The sequence below is a fragment of the Triplophysa rosa genome, linkage group LG2 (assembly GCF_024868665.1).
Source record: "Triplophysa rosa linkage group LG2, Trosa_1v2, whole genome shotgun sequence".
NCBI lineage: Eukaryota > Metazoa > Chordata > Actinopteri > Cypriniformes > Nemacheilidae > Triplophysa > Triplophysa rosa.
In genome coordinates this window covers 1,932,137-1,947,488 of record NC_079891.1, presented here as the reverse complement: position 1 = coordinate 1,947,488, position 15,352 = coordinate 1,932,137, and the positions used below count along the sequence as shown (strand labels likewise).

Genomic DNA, 15,352 nt, shown 5'->3' with positions numbered 1-15,352 from the left:
TTGATATTCTTCTTCAATTCAATTTTATTTATATAGCGCTTTTCACAATGTGCATTGTTCCAAAGCAGCTTTACAGGAGCAAATAAGAAAAACACAGAAAGGTAAAACACAGCACAGTGCGTGGTGTTTATAGACCAAGCAAGATCATTATAATAAATAAATGCAGTCTCCCGGTGAGCAAGCCAACACTGCACTGCTCTGCTGTGGCGAGGAACCCAAACTCCAATGATGAATAATGGAGAAAAAAAAACCTCGGGAGAAACCAGGCTCAGCCGGGAGGGCCAGATCTCCTCTGACGTGTCATAACAGCACTCAGTGACCCCGACCAAAGCCACCGAGCAACGTCCACGAAGAACAGGGAGAGCCCACGAGCCGCGACCCAGGAAGCCCCACCCACCGAAACCGTGAAGGTCCAACCCGGTCCCATTCCACGATCAACAACAGACAACAGAGGAACAACCAGGGAAAAGTAGTAATGGCATAATTAACTTTATTCCTCTGTTGTCCGACATCGACCACAAAACAAGACCAACCAGACCAGACCCACACAGTCCCAACAAATGAAACGCCCCGAACCACAACCAACAAGCCCCCCCACTCCCTGCAACACCCACCCAGCTACCTCCAATCAAAGTCACTGAGTGCAGCCATAACTTCAAACTGCTGTCGTGTGATGTAAGTTTAGCATTAAATACCAAGTATTGTAAACTTAGCATTAATGTGACAGGTAGTCCGTCTTTGCTCTCGGCTGGAGATGGAATTGTCTGAGCTGGGCCGGCCAGATGGTCGCCTTTTTCTTGGGTGGTGATGGAATTGCCTTGGATGGAGCTGGATGGTCAGTCAGTCCGCAGGCTCTCGCAGGAGGATGGCACGGGATTTTCCGATGTAGCTGGCGCAATCTCTAGTTGTGGATGGGCATATGACGTTCATCTGGGCCTGGCGGAATCTCTCCCTACCTCGGGATGGGCATCCCGAGGCGAGGGCAGAAAGAGAATAATTAGCGTAGCTGCTGTTCATTAACTATGTATTAGTGAATGCTTGGCTGAAAAGATGTGTCTTTAATCTAGATTTAAATTGGGAGAGTGTGTCTGACCCTCGAATAGTATCGGGGAGGCTATTCCAGAGTTTAGGTGCTACGTATGAGAAAGCTCTACCCCCTTTGGTGGATTTAGTTATTCTAGGTGTTATCAAAAGTCTGGAGTTTTGAGATCTTAGAGAGCGTGATGGGTTGTAGTGTGGTAGAAGCTCTGTTATGTAGGTAGGGGCTAAACCGTTTAAGGCTTTATAAGTAATTAAAAGAACTTTAAAGTCAATACGACACTTAATGGGTAACCAGTGAAGGGTTGATAACATTGGGGTTGTGTGATCGTATTTTCTGGACCTGGTTAGAACTCTGGCAGCTGCATTCTGAACTAACTGTAGTTTGTTTATTGATGCTGCAGGACAACCACTAAGCAGTGCATTACAGTAGTCAAGTCTTGAGGTCACAAATGCATGAATAAGCTTCTCTGCATCAGCCACACATAAAATATTTCGCAATTTGGCAACATTTCTAAGGTGGAAGAAGGCTGTTTTTGTGACATTTGAGATGTGATTTTTAAATGACAGGTTGCTGTCTAATATAACGCCGAGGTCTTTAACTGTATTTGTTGGAGTAACAGTGCAGCCTTCAATTTGCAGGTCATAATCCGAAATATTCTGCTCACGTGTCTTTGGTCCGATAAGTAATATTTCTGTTTTATTAGAATTTAAAAGAAGGAAATTACAAGTCATCCAATGCTTTATATCGTCGATGCACTCTGCCAATTTGGATAGTTGGAAGGAATCATCTGGTCTTGATGAGATATATAGCTGAGTATCATCTGCATAACAGTGGAAGCTAATTCCATGTTTTCTAATAATGTTTCCAAGGGGCGCATGTATATGGAGAATAGCAAGGGTCCTAAAACCGATCCCTGAGGCAATCCATAATTTACTTGCGTTAGATTCTTGTGTGTGTTTTTTAAGTAGGCTGGTTGACGTAGCAAACCATTTTTGAGTTGCTACGTTGAAGTTATAGTATCGAGAAACCGGTATTCGAGATCAAAACATATTTTGACTGACTTGCACAGTTGTTTCCCGCATCATGTTTCACCCGCGGTAAGTGGGTGTGAGCACGAGTCGACCAATAGCGCCCGGATCCGGGTCACTGGCAGTCAGAGTCTGGAGTCCCCAAACAACTCCAGCGCTAGCATCGATGCTAACGCTGGGGCATCGAAACGATGACAAAAACCGTCTAACTTCACCCTGAAGCTACGGACGAAACACACGTGTTATCGTAAAGTTACAGCAGCGTTGACTTCGCCATGGCTGTTCGAGAAATGCTGCCGTATCGTGGCGCCACCACGATAACCCCCAAGCTGGACGACGATTCGGACCCCGAGTCGAGTCTCGCGTTTAAGAAACCGGACGGCCGCGAGTCTCAGGTCATTCACAGCGGTCATTTCATGGTGTCTTCTCCTCATACCGATCACCCGCCGAAGAAAGGTTACGACTTCGATACCGTTAATAAACAAACGTGCCAGACGTATCACTTCGGAAAGACGAGCACGTCGCATCTGTCCATCGACGCTTCTCTGACGAAACTCTTCGAGTGCATGACCCTCGCGTACAGGTTAGTTTGGGTCCACGCAAAATAACTTTATTCAGAACTTGGTTGAGCGATGATGTTACTTAAATATGAGTTTACCGTCAGAGAAGCAGGTGACGTTACCGATAAGAGCTTAGCTCGTTGCTAGCTAGCCCAAGTGGGTCTAGCAAAACTCCTTAATATCGCCATCATATTAGACGTGAAAAGTTTGTTGTTTATTTGTGGAGGATATTTATTTAGCACAACTGTAGTCTTTGGTGTTACTAAATATACCATTGTTGTTGTTTTCGTGAAGCTACTTTAGCAGTTTCACTTTTGCTTTGTTCTGTGGCAACACAAACGCTTCCACGTTAAGCGTTATAGTTTCTCTAATAAAAGTAATCAGTGTCAATATTGCCAACATTTGTAGTCACAAAGAGCGTAATTTATAAGGTTTTTTGTTTGTTTAGCCGCTGAATGAAAATGCAAAATAAGACTCATATTTGTTTATCATTGTGTGCAGCTGATAAAACTATCAGCATATCTCAGATTCTTCACATTAGTACATTTAAGTTTCTAATTTCTTAGAAATCAGTGGGAACATATTGTACTTTTGCCGTTAAGTCGTATGGATTGTACAAGTGTGAAGATAGTGTCGTCATGTATAATAAATTTAGTTTTGTATTACCATAGTTTTACTACAAACAATATGGTTATTGATCACATTGAACTACTTCGAATGCCTAAACTTTGGTTATTGTGGTAAAATCGTAGTTCATTTTTATAAGGGGAAACCTGGCTTCTCTTTTATTTATTTATTTTTTCTGGGTTTTGTCCAGAGTGAAATATGATATTATCAAGCTGTACATTTTATAAGTATGTGAATTCCCCAGGACCTTGCTTGTGTCATGCCCTGTCCATTAAATTACAGGAACACTTTTCATTTTCACTTCCCCATTCCGTTGAGTGCATACTTTGTTTGCAATGTTGCAGAATCTGCAACTTGATTGTTGTTTAAAAATCGAGAGGGTCATGTTTTTTTTTACCTCTACCCTTTTTACAGTCCACAAAATAAAATACATTTCAATTTACATCCATGCATTTGGAAGACACTTATTTCAGGATATAGATTTGATCAGTATTGGTGTTGTTTGGGAATCAAACCCATAACCCTTGTGCTGCTAACACAATGATCTGTCAGTTAAAGTCCCAGTGAAATTAAAAATTACAATTCTTGTTTTTTCATGAAATGTTGCAGGGTTTATAGTAAATAGTTTATCAATGTGGGTCATTTTCTTTTAAAAATGTATGTACCCTCACAATCTTCAGTTAAAATCTGAAAATGCACTTCCGCCCTGAAATGACGATCCATCTCAAATTAGACGGCTTGGCCGGACCATCCGTTAACTCCTCCCCTTTCAACTGTCAGTCTACTGCCAGTTTCATTTCTAAATCAATGCAACAGCTATTTATACACATCAAATCAATTCGCAGTGAAAAACCCAAGCCACGCCCACTAATTTTCTCCTTTGAAATTCCTTTTCACTCGGAAATGTGTCAGAATACGGAAGTAAAAACGATCGCAACTTCCAGTTCACATGGACTTTAAGCTATAGATCTAGGGATGCACGATAAATTTTCGGCCATATCAGTATCGGCCGATAAAGGGTCATTTTTAATGTTATCGGTATCGGCCGATAATAACATTTAGGCCGATATATTATAGCTGATAAATCATAAATCATTTCCTCTGGTTTAACTTCAGCTGCACGCTGTTCACAGTTAAAATACAGTACTGTACTGTCTTTCTGTCATGATCGTTCACTTACTGCTATTAGCAAAACATTGTTGATGTAGGAACAGTATGTAAATACAGTATTTATGAATGTGTAAATTATTGTTTGAATATTGTTTGAATCAGAATGCTGTCTAAATGCTTTCTTTCTTGAGACCCGTTAGACATGTGGCTATTAAGAACATATTTCTGGGTAGCTCTGGAAGAACATCTATCATTTGTTTCTTAAATAAAAAATATACCTGAAGGTTAAAGAATTGTTAACTAGTGTAAAATAGGCTTGGTGCATGATTTTCAGGGGAAAAAAGAGAACTAATGGTTACCTTGTTTTCGGCAGTCAATGTTTTCAAATAAAAGCAGTTGTCCACTTTTTGCCTTTTGTTTCAGTCTTACGGAATTTTATATTAATATTTAGATGCTGTATATCGGCCAATATATCGGTTATCGGCTGCCAATGTTAAAGAATTATCAGTTATCGTTATCGGCCGAAATGTACACATCGGTGCATCCCTATATAGAACCACAATGAAAATTTTATGTACACAAAAATGACAATCTGTAGGTTTATGTCATAGCGTGTGTTATAGAATGATGGTTGTAAATGTATATTTTTTTCTTGTGATATGTAAATATCTTGAGGCTGATTGATCTCTCTGCACCAATGTGTTTGGGGTGTGATTTAGGGATAGAGACCAATCAGCAGCCTACCATTACGAATTGGAAATTTGTGACATGGACGAAAATTTGCACGCTACTGTTATTTGTGTGTGTGTGTGTGTGTGTTTATGTATTATAATGGCTTAAAGATGAAAACTTGTAAACACGTTGATAAAGAAGTCATCTCTCGCTTTGTGAAAGTAAAGATATTATTTATATTGCATTGATAGTTGTCCTGTTAGCCGAGTTAGGACATGAGCTTTCTCTGCTGCGTGCTTGTTTAGCCTCTGTTGCTAAAATAAGATGCTTTGGACACGCATGTACTTGGCTGCGAAGCAATCTGAAGCATGCTTGAGTCAGTCTCTTCTCTTAGACTTTCTTGGAGTATCTGACCAGTGATTTCCTTGCGAAACTCTCCTAAATGTTGTGTTATCTCTGTTTAGGTCTGTTATTGCAATACGTGTCATTGCTTGTAGTTCACAGGGGATAATCTCACGTTCACTCCAGCTTTCAAGGACCACCTTCTTTAATCATTTATTCATGATATTATTATTTGTGTGATGTTAAAGGGTAAACATTTGGCACGACAACATACTAAATTGACTCATATGCTGAGTCTTCAAATTCAGACTGAAGAAGCAGAAAGTAACACACCAAAAAAACCAATAGCACTTATTAGAGTCTGCATGTTTAAAATGATGTAAACACATACACAAAACACACAAGTGTCGGAATGTATTATAAACATATTTTCAAATGTGTGACTTTTGTTTATTGGTGTCCCCCGTCTGTTAGCGGGAGGTTAGTGTCACCAAAATGGAAAAACTTCAAGGGACTGAAGCTGCTGTGGAGGGACAAGATTCGCTTGAACAATGCCATCTGGAGAGCCTGGTACATGCAATGTAAGACCAATAAGACGACACCAGTATCCTTGAGAAATGTTCAGATGTAGATTTGTTGATTCATGTCTGCGTGGCTTCTCTTTCTGGAAGATGTAGAGAAGAGACAGAATCCGGTTTGCCACTTTGTCACACCGTTGGATGGAAATATGGACTCTGGAGTACATCGACCCACCGAGGTGAAAAGTACACACTATTGTATCTGTGTGAGGTCTTTGTCATGACGCTAATTTGCTTATTTTTTTATATTTAGGCAATAGCGACAGAAGGGAAGTATTGGAAAAGAAGAATAGAGATCGTCATCAGAGAGTATCATAAATGGAGAACATACTTCAAGAAAAGGGTACGGTTTGAATTGAACGCGTCGACTAAATCAGGGTGTTAATATACCTGCGATGACGCACGCCGCTGTGCACATGTGTTCAATATATGCAACAATATTGCAGCGATTCACAGCACTTATTTCGTGCTTTTGTAGTTACAGAAGCACAAGGACGAAGACCTGTCCAGTCTCCTTACGGTAATTCAAGCGTTTTGTTGTAAACTTGAAATGAAGGTTCAGTTAGAAACTAGTGGCGTGTGGTTTTGTTTGTGCTGATGTGTGTACAGTACATGCATGCTCTTGGCAAGTGTTTTCTGATGTTGGGTTTGCTAACTATCCACAACATCATCTGAAATCTGTTTTTTTAATTGCACATAATTGTAATGTTATGATAATTTTTCTTACTATAAACATTTCACCATTGACTAATTTACCTTAGAAAATAGACACCATATTTTATAGGGTGTAACAGTACACTCATAATATAATATCACAAAATTTAAAGCTGCTATTGTTAACTTTTTTGGTTCAAAATCAACAGAAATCAATGATTGAGAAGGAAAATCGCATGGATTTTTGTTTTAAACAAAGATTGAATAACAGTTATTTACAAAACATGAAAATTTTCAAAGACATTTCTTGTTGTACATTAAATTTATAATTGAGTTGACAGCATTTAGAGTTTAATTGAACATCTTAAATTAATAAACATTAAAAATAAAAATTGAGGGCTGTCGCTGAAAAAAATGATTTTAACGTTAAAATTAAGGAATTAAAGGCTGGTTAATCTTGATGAGAGAACTTGTTAAAGCAGTTAATGAACAAAAAAACATTAAATGTTGACACAGGTCACGTAAAAAATATATATTAATATTGCAATTACGACATTATACTGTAAATGCATTATTATAATATTATAATAATATGATTATTGCCAAAGTTTTGTGATACATACCCTATTTTTGTATTGTGATATAGTATTACGCTATGATCATTACACCACTAATATGCAAAAAAAGTTTTATCCATGAATTGTGCCGCACTTGAATGGGTTGCATGTGTGAACGGAGCTTCCTGAACCGACTTCACGAAGTGCATTCTGGGATGGATTGTAAATGTGAACTACATGCATGCAATATATGCATATGCAACTAAAAACCGTTAAAATTGTAGTTTTTCCACAAAATTCATACAAAGACCCCAATTACAGTAGGCAACAAATGTATAAAGACTTCAGATTAAAATATGTTTTATGAGATTTAAACACTCATCTGGGTGTCCAAATGTTTGACTGTTAGCGTATATGCTAATATACGCTCGATGCACAGCTAGCATTTTACGCTGCATGACTCTGCTTGTTGCATTTTGACCTCCCAAAGGAGGCGGAGGAACAGTTGTCACTCTTTGGAGAAGTGTGTCCAGACACCTGCCGTGTCCCCTTCTGCCAGGACGATGACGTCAGCGGTCGCCGCAGCTCACGCTGGATTCTCGAGTCCCCCGTTCCCATGGAGATGGATTCGCTCTTTGACATGGATGTGCTCATGTCAGAGTTCTCGGACACGCTCTTCTCCACGTTGTCATCTCATCAGCCTGTGGCCTGGCCCAATCCCAGAGAAATCGGTGAGAGGTGATGTCTGGTTTTGTGACCTGGTTTGTTTCAAGTTTGAGTAACTGACTCGGAGTGTGGCGTTCTTCTTAGCACACGCCGGGAACGCTGATATGATCCAGCCAGGCCTCATTCCCCTGCAGCCTAATCTGGACTTCATGGACACTTTTGAACCGCTGCAAGGTACGAATGCTGTTAAATGTTGATGAAATCTGCTTGCTTAAAGTTGAAATGTGATCAGTAAAGTTGATCGAATCAAAAAATACTTCAAAACTACAAATGAAATGTTCATTATATACAGTATGTGTGAATGTGTGAACACACGGGTCCATCTAGTCACCCTCCAATTTTTTTTGTTTAACCAGATTTGTTTCACACCCTGCGTCCACCAGCTTTTCCCTCCATATCCCCCACTGCCCCCTCAGTCACCCCCTTAACCAACAACAACTCTCAAACACAGGTAACACGACGTTTGTCAAGTGAAATCTTGCTGTTTCTTATGCACTTCCTCTACAGCCGTTGCCTAATGATCACAAAGCACACCATCACTCTGGTTTCTATTTTCATTGCATTTATACATACACTTATACTAATTTATCTATGCGGTTTAAAAACCAACGGTAATACAGTTTTGATTACAGATGAGTTTGTGATGTCATCAATAATCCACATCTGTCTGTGTGCTAGGCCTCCCTCCTGTCGTCCATCCCGCTGTTATCGGACTACCGCCTCATGCCCTCCGGTCCATTACCCAGCCATCTTTCAGCCCATCGGGACGGCGATAACGCCGTTGGCCCCTCCTACCAACAGAGCTACATGCCTCTGTTCACGGAGCAAGTGACAGATATGCCACCTTCAGCCCCGCCCCTCCCTCCTACAGTAACAGCCCCCCAGCCCGTCCCAAGCATTCCGTCTCTGTCCGTAAAAACTCACAGCGCCCCGTCCACGGTCGCTCCTGCTGATGTGGCCGTCAGCTTCAGTCTGCCCGGTGCAGCGTCCCCTCCTCAGCCCGTGGCGGTGAGCTCGCAGCAGCAGAATTTCGCCCTCCCGAAACCCGTCCCTCCCCCCGTCTCTAACAAAAAGAGCAGACACGCGCAGAGGCCGATCGTCCCGGCCAATCCGCTTCCGTCTCAGCTTATACTCACAGGTTTGTGACTCTTCTCAACTAAGACGTTTTGTTTCTGTCAGTCCTGATGTCTGTCCTCACCGTAACTCATCCTCAGGTCCTGCCAGCGCTGTTATTGTTACTCCGTCTCCTCTCAACACTGACGTACACTCCTCCGCTGGTATGGTCATAGCCTCCGCCAGTCTACCCTGTGTAAGCTTCTCACTCTTTACGTCCTGCACCGTTAACAACAGGGTTGAGCGTCATTCAGAAAGGAATTGTGAATGCTTTTTAAACTCATCTTTTCAGTTCAGAATTGGGGATGAACAAGTCGAGCCATCCAGAAAATCAAAATCATAAGAAATCAGTTTCGTTAATCTGTCTATTTTAATGCACGCCAGAATGAAAATGTTCCTTCCTGATACCACCGGCCTCTGACACACAGGTCACAGCTGTGAGGTACCCTTCAGTATCTCTCATTTCAACTTCCTGTTTCAACAGGAAGTACACCAAAACGGGAAGGAAAACTGCATTTTACAAGCAATTTTTGTCTTTTTTTAAACCGAAAACATTTGTTTTTGCTTATTTTGTTGCGTTAAATCTGTCTTGCGTTTCGTGAATTGAAAGGCAGTTCCTTCATTCTGAATTTTGCCCACCCTGCTTAATAATCATTCATTTTGGCCCTAAGCAGTGCATTCTTGAATATCTGTACATGATCTTTATTTTCTCACACCGCCTGCCAGGCTTCAGCTGGTTTCCACATTCTTCCTCAAACACAGAAATCTCCTCAACTCATCATACCCAAAGAGGAAAGCATCACAAATGTGTCCAACAGCAAAACATCAGCACAGTCAGCAGGTCAGATTTAGCCCTGCCGTTTTCCATCTCAGTCACTTGTTTGTTTTTCACTGAACTTAAAGGGAGCTTGTTTTTTGAACTGTAAGGGAGCTTGTTTTTTTTTTACTTAAACTGAGCTTGTTTTTTGAACTTAAACTGAGCTTGTTTTTTGAACTTAAACTGAGCTTGTTTTTTGAACTGTAAGTGAGCTTGTTTATTTTTAGCACTTGATGGGCGGATCTCAGGTCAAGGGTCACCGTTAGGAGCAGAACAGGTGCCGAGTCCTCAGTCACCTCTCAACAGCAGCACGGGCCTGACCAAGTCTGAAGGCACTCGGGTACAGATCAAAAAATCACACTCAGTTGATCACATGCTAGACAAAAACCCACATTATGGAGCACTGTCGAAGCCGTCAAACAATGTTGTAACGTACAAGTCTTCTGTATTTAAAAGCAAGCACGGAATTAAAAATAATGCAATGAGTCTTAAAAATGATCTACATATTGTTGGTCGGTCACCAGTTGATTTATTTCTGATACTTAAGTTTCTTATTTGTTCTATTATAATAACATTATTAACTATATTTTTCATATTAACATTATAATAAATCAAGTAATTATTTATGCAATGGTATGAGTGTAGTGTAGATGAAATGATTTTGTTTTACAGAGTCGGAGGGGGAGTCACATATCAGCTGAACAGAAGAGAAGATTCACCATCAACGTCTGCTTCAAGACTCTGTGCAGTCTGGTGCCCACTCTCAAGCCACAATCAATTGTAACGTTTTTTATTTACGCAAAAATATCATGTCGCTCATATTGTACATGGTCTTTTTCTCTTTTTTTAGCCAAGATCAATGAGAAATTATTAATAGTTGATTCTGTATATTCAGATTGAATATGAGAAATGTAACTTTGTCTCACATGCGGTTTTTTAGATCAGTAATGCAGCGACACTCCAGAAGACCGTTGAATACATTGGCAAGTTACAGATGGAGAGACAACAGTTACTGGAAGAGACCAAGAGGTTGAGAGAGGAGATCGAAGAGCTCAACTCATCTATAAAGTGAGAGATTAAACTCATAAAACGTTTGTTTTGTGGATATACCTGCAGTCAGATTTGTATGCCAATCATTTCACATATTTAATGTATTTCAGCTTGTGCCAGGAACAGCTTCCTGCCACAGGGGTCCCCGTCACACGTCATCGCTTCGACCACATGAAAGAGAAGTTTGAGGACTACGTTAAGAGCAGAACTCTTCAGAACTGGAAGTTCTGGATCGTATCCTTAAATCAGACAGAAGCGTGGACTAAACTGAATTAAGAAAGGAAAAAACATCTGGGAAACATCTTGCTTAATTGTTTAATTCCTCTGCAATAGATGTTCATACTGTTCCTCTGGCAGGTCCTATTTTCTTTAATACCTCTGTTACAGTTCAGCGTCATTATTCAACCCCTGTTCGAGTCTTTTAATGGGATGGTGTCGACCACCAACCACACAGAGCTGTGTGAGACCACCATGCAGTGGCTGGACCGCTACTGCGCTCTCCCGGTACTGAGACCTAGTAAGTGCTTCCATCCACCTTAAAGGGGTCGTATGACACGGCTTAAACGAATATTATGGTTTGTTTTAGATGTAATGAAATGTGTATTCATGATTTAAGGTTGAAAAACGCTGTATTTTCCACACACCGTGCATGTTTGTATCTCCTCTTTGCTCCGCCTCTCTGAAACACGCAGATTTATAACAAAGCTCATGGCTCTGAAAAGTGAGGTGTGCTATGATTGGCCAGTTCACCAGTGCGTAGTGATTGGTCAAATACTGCAAGCGTGTGAGGGAAATGTGACGCCTCTGACCATATTTGGAACATCAGGTTCCTCTTCAATTGTACTGACAGGTACGCCCACCTTACTTGCGTATACATTTGGGCGGTCTTAGTCAAATCAGACCACCAACTGACGTAGATTTGTGTGGGTGTGGTTAAACCAGGCGTTTCAGCCAGGTCTGGGTGAGCATTCGCTTTTACATAGAATGACTCTTTTGTTATTTTGTCTAATACATGCATGGGCAACTTAACCAAAGACACAGAAAAACATGTGTTCGCACCATATGACCCCTTTAACTGTGTTCAGAAACTAAATTCTTAAGCCCATTGCACATTGCGTCCGAAATTTGCATCCGAAATTTCCGCACGTTATAAATAAATACGACCTCACGTTGTGTCAATCACATTTACACACTGCCTCCGATATTTTCGTCCGTCATAAAAAAATTCGGACCGGGTTCGATTCTATGCGTTTTTCGCATCCGTCAAGCATTTTGAGTGGCCTTTTTTAACAATTCAGAGACACCGTACAAACAAGAGCCAAATACGAAAAAAGCATACCAAAATTTCGGACTGTATGTGCAAAGACCTTTAATGATCAAAATGCTTTTGAATGTGAAAATCAGCATCAACATTTATTAAAATGGCATCAAAAACCAAGACATGATGTGTGAAATTTACTTGATTTCAAGGTTCAATATAATTTTTCTGTTTGAAATTGTATTCAATCTTTTTTTAATACAAAAAAATCGTACGTTGACATGATAATTGCAGTAAATATGAATATTAGATATTTCTGCTTGAGACGTTAACTTATTTCTTTCCTCCTTTGTTTGTGTGTGTGTGTTTTATTCAGTGGTTCTCAGGACGCTCCGTCAGCTCTGTACCAGCACGTCCATCTTGGCGGATCCTGCGCTTTTACCCGAAGAGGCCAAACAGGCCGTCCTCAACACCAAAAAACACTCCTCTGCAACTCAGCCTTAAACAGCCATCGTTCCGAGGATTTGATCAACTGGACTTATATGCATCCATATCGATCTCGCACAACATCCTCAGGAGCCTTGAAGACACGTTACGCCTTAACACACCGTGTGCTGTGCTCAGGTCTGTGTGACGCGAGAAGAACGCTTCTTTTTGTGTATATGGACGTAGAGGTTTTATTTCATATCACTGTTTGAAGGAAATGCTGTTACAAACTGCCATTGTGTTAACTATATAATAGCTTTCAAATAATATAGGTTGTTTTTATGTAGCGTGTTGTACATAAAAACAACAAGCTGTTTTCCATCTGGAAAAGAGCCGTGTGAAGTTTCTTCCAAACAAACCAAAGGGAATCTCAGTTTGATTCATTCTCTAAAGAGCCACTGTGGAACACATCAGTTTGATCTAAAGTGCTTTGTGTTTCTCTCAAAGACTTGAATATGAATCATTCGAGCGGTCTCCTTTGCTTTATAGACATCTTGACTTTACGTCTCAGGGTGGCTTTTTTTTACTTCAAAATCCTGAAGTTATGAAAGTCTAGAACTATGAAAATGATTGTTGCCCAGGATGAGGTACATACAATACAGCACACGCGTGTCAGAGACTTCACATACGTCTTAATGTCAAACGTCTGTTTTCACAGGATTAAATAAATCCTTTAAATACTCTGCAATGACATTAAAATGAGATGTAAAAACTCTTAGCTCTGCAACCCCTGTCGTCTGAATCTCATGTAGATGTTCTCATAGCAGAACGGAGTGGTTTTAAGTCTGTTGTTAATAAACATTTGAAGAATTTGCATGCATTTCATATTTATTTCATTGAGTGGAAACTGTAAACATTGTTTGGCAAATAGCAGATCAGCTGTGACTTCATATCATTGGCAGCGTTGCTCGAAAACAAGCATACAGATAGATCTTTCATGTCAGATCCGTGTTAAACTTCACAGACGTTTTTCCTCCATGTGACGATTCAATAAACGACATGATTGTATAAATAAATAAAAATAAATACCAATATATAGCTAAAAGAGCAATTACATTCGCCGAAGCATCACTCCATAGGTTTGGAAAACCATTGGACGAAAAGCATAAGAACGCTTCTCAGCTTTTCTAAATTCTCAGAAGTCATCTCTCTGTCGCGGAGAAGCGTCTCGCAGACGTCCGGCGGATGATTTCTGCACGTGCTTTGCTTCAGGTCCTCCAAGCGCTGTCTGATGGCGTTCAGCATGTCGTGTAGTTTCGTGTCGTCTTCTAACCCGTCTATCTCGACGGCCTCCTTCAGGTATGAGCTGAACGTGTGGATTATCGAACAGTTCAGCCGGTCGTGTTCCTTCGCTTCTCTGATGCATCCGACGCTGTGGCTTCCTGTGTGAGCTCTCAGAGCTGCATTAGCCGTGTTCTCCTTAAAACGCAAACCAATCGTGTTTAGATCCACTCTACTGGCTGTTGAGGTGTTCTTCATCCGAGACTCATTTATCAACAAAAGCTTAACCTGAATATAAATATAAGGCCATAAAACAGTATTCTATATACCCACCAGATGTTTCAATGCCTCTCTACCCAACGATTTCATTGAAGTAGATGCAAGACCGATGCATGAAGATTCATTGGTTGGCAAAAGCAGAAACAGGAGCGTGACTGTAAAAATAAGAGCAAAATCATGAGAATCTCCTTTAAGAATGTTAAATAAAACTTCATACTGAGCTGTTTTCTTTTTGAAAGAGTGAGGATGTGCGATATCTCTTGAGTTTTGTGTGAGATAACTGTGTGTGATGTCAGATAACTAAGAATGCGCTGTAAAGACACTTACCGGCGGTGTACAGCTGGATTCTGTTGGCCATGTCGAGAAGCTTTGTTGATTTGTGATGGTGTCTTTATCCATATTTAAGCTGTCATATTGCTCATCTCTTATCCATCAATCAGTTCAGCCTGCGTAGTGGGCTAATGGGGATTTACTAATGGGGATTTTACATGCCTGATACAGGCCCCGTGTTGTCAAGTTTTTCCCCTTAAACATATATGTTTGCGTGTGCAGATGTTTGTGTTTAGTAAGACCTTCCAACAGATATTTATGTTCGGCTGGTTACATTTATTCTGCTGTAAAACTTTTATGTGAAGAAGTTTTCCATAATGCAATGTGCAAAACACATCTGGCTGAACCCTCCAAATGTAGCAATGATTTAATGTGTTAATATATGACAAATGACTTGGATTTAAATGATTTGCTTTTACTCAGGCCTCACCTACCTGATATTGGAAATAAACTATTAGGGGAAAACGTAACGTTTTGATTTGTGTACGTATATTGTATGTGATTGCCGAGTTTTCTGAATTGAGTTCCTGCAGAAACACCAAGCTGTCTATCATTAAGCTTTAGTTCCAGAAGTAAAAAAAATGTGAAAATAACTGAAAACAAAACTATTACTTTCGTGTATTTACGTTATTAAGCAATGTATTTTCTTGTTGATTAGTTTCAAGGGAATATAACTCGAAAACTTTTCAGATGATGTCAAAGTTGCTTTGAAATTGGCATCCAATTGGAAATTGGCATTGGCATCCAAAACATAACAGAAGGGTTAATAACAGTTCAATTTCAGAATATTTGCCAGAGAGATTTTTTTGCATTCACATAAACATTAGTGGGTTCTTGCATCAGAGTGTGTTTCCACCTCTTTCAGTCACTTTCAGTGTTGTGTCATCGGTTCACTATCACAG

At 40.3% G+C, this 15,352-nt stretch overlaps 1 protein-coding gene across 5 annotated transcripts; it reads left to right on the top strand.

Moving 5' to 3' along the window:
• The first annotated feature begins 14 nt into the window (after positions 1 to 14).
• mlxip (MLX interacting protein) lies at positions 15 to 13,434 on the top strand. 5 transcript variants are annotated; one of them, XM_057358182.1, is made up of 17 exons: positions 15 to 2,653; positions 5,856 to 5,962; positions 6,053 to 6,138; positions 6,213 to 6,302; positions 6,444 to 6,479; positions 7,730 to 7,901; positions 7,981 to 8,070; positions 8,253 to 8,347; positions 8,575 to 9,034; positions 9,111 to 9,205; positions 9,736 to 9,850; positions 10,054 to 10,166; positions 10,499 to 10,606; positions 10,767 to 10,894; positions 10,987 to 11,110; positions 11,264 to 11,393; positions 12,511 to 13,434. In XM_057358182.1, exons 1-17 carry the CDS (start codon positions 2,346 to 2,348, stop codon positions 12,636 to 12,638), a joined length of 2,385 nt encoding a protein of 794 aa, XP_057214165.1. In that variant the 5' UTR covers positions 15 to 2,345; the 3' UTR covers positions 12,639 to 13,434. The 5 variants fall into 5 exon arrangements, with proteins under 5 accessions (XP_057214165.1, XP_057214148.1, XP_057214156.1 ...); XM_057358165.1 differs by having other exon boundaries at positions 7,661 to 7,901; XM_057358173.1 differs by having other exon boundaries at positions 6,438 to 6,479.
• Positions 13,435 to 15,352: the final 1,918 nt, after the last annotated feature.

What these genes read in the sequence shown, in the direction of transcription:
- mlxip (XM_057358155.1), top strand. Translation starts at nt 2,346, where the DNA reads ATGGCTGTTCGAGAAATGCTGCCGTATCGTGGCGCCACCACGATAACC. An exon ending in GAGTACATCGACCCACCGAG is followed by an intron (nt 6,139 to 6,212) that starts GTGAAAAGTACA and finishes TTTTATATTTAG; the next exon opens with GCAATAGCGACAGAAGGGAA. An exon ending in ACAACAACTCTCAAACACAG is followed by an intron (nt 8,348 to 8,574) that starts GTAACACGACGT and finishes TCTGTGTGCTAG; the next exon opens with GCCTCCCTCCTGTCGTCCAT.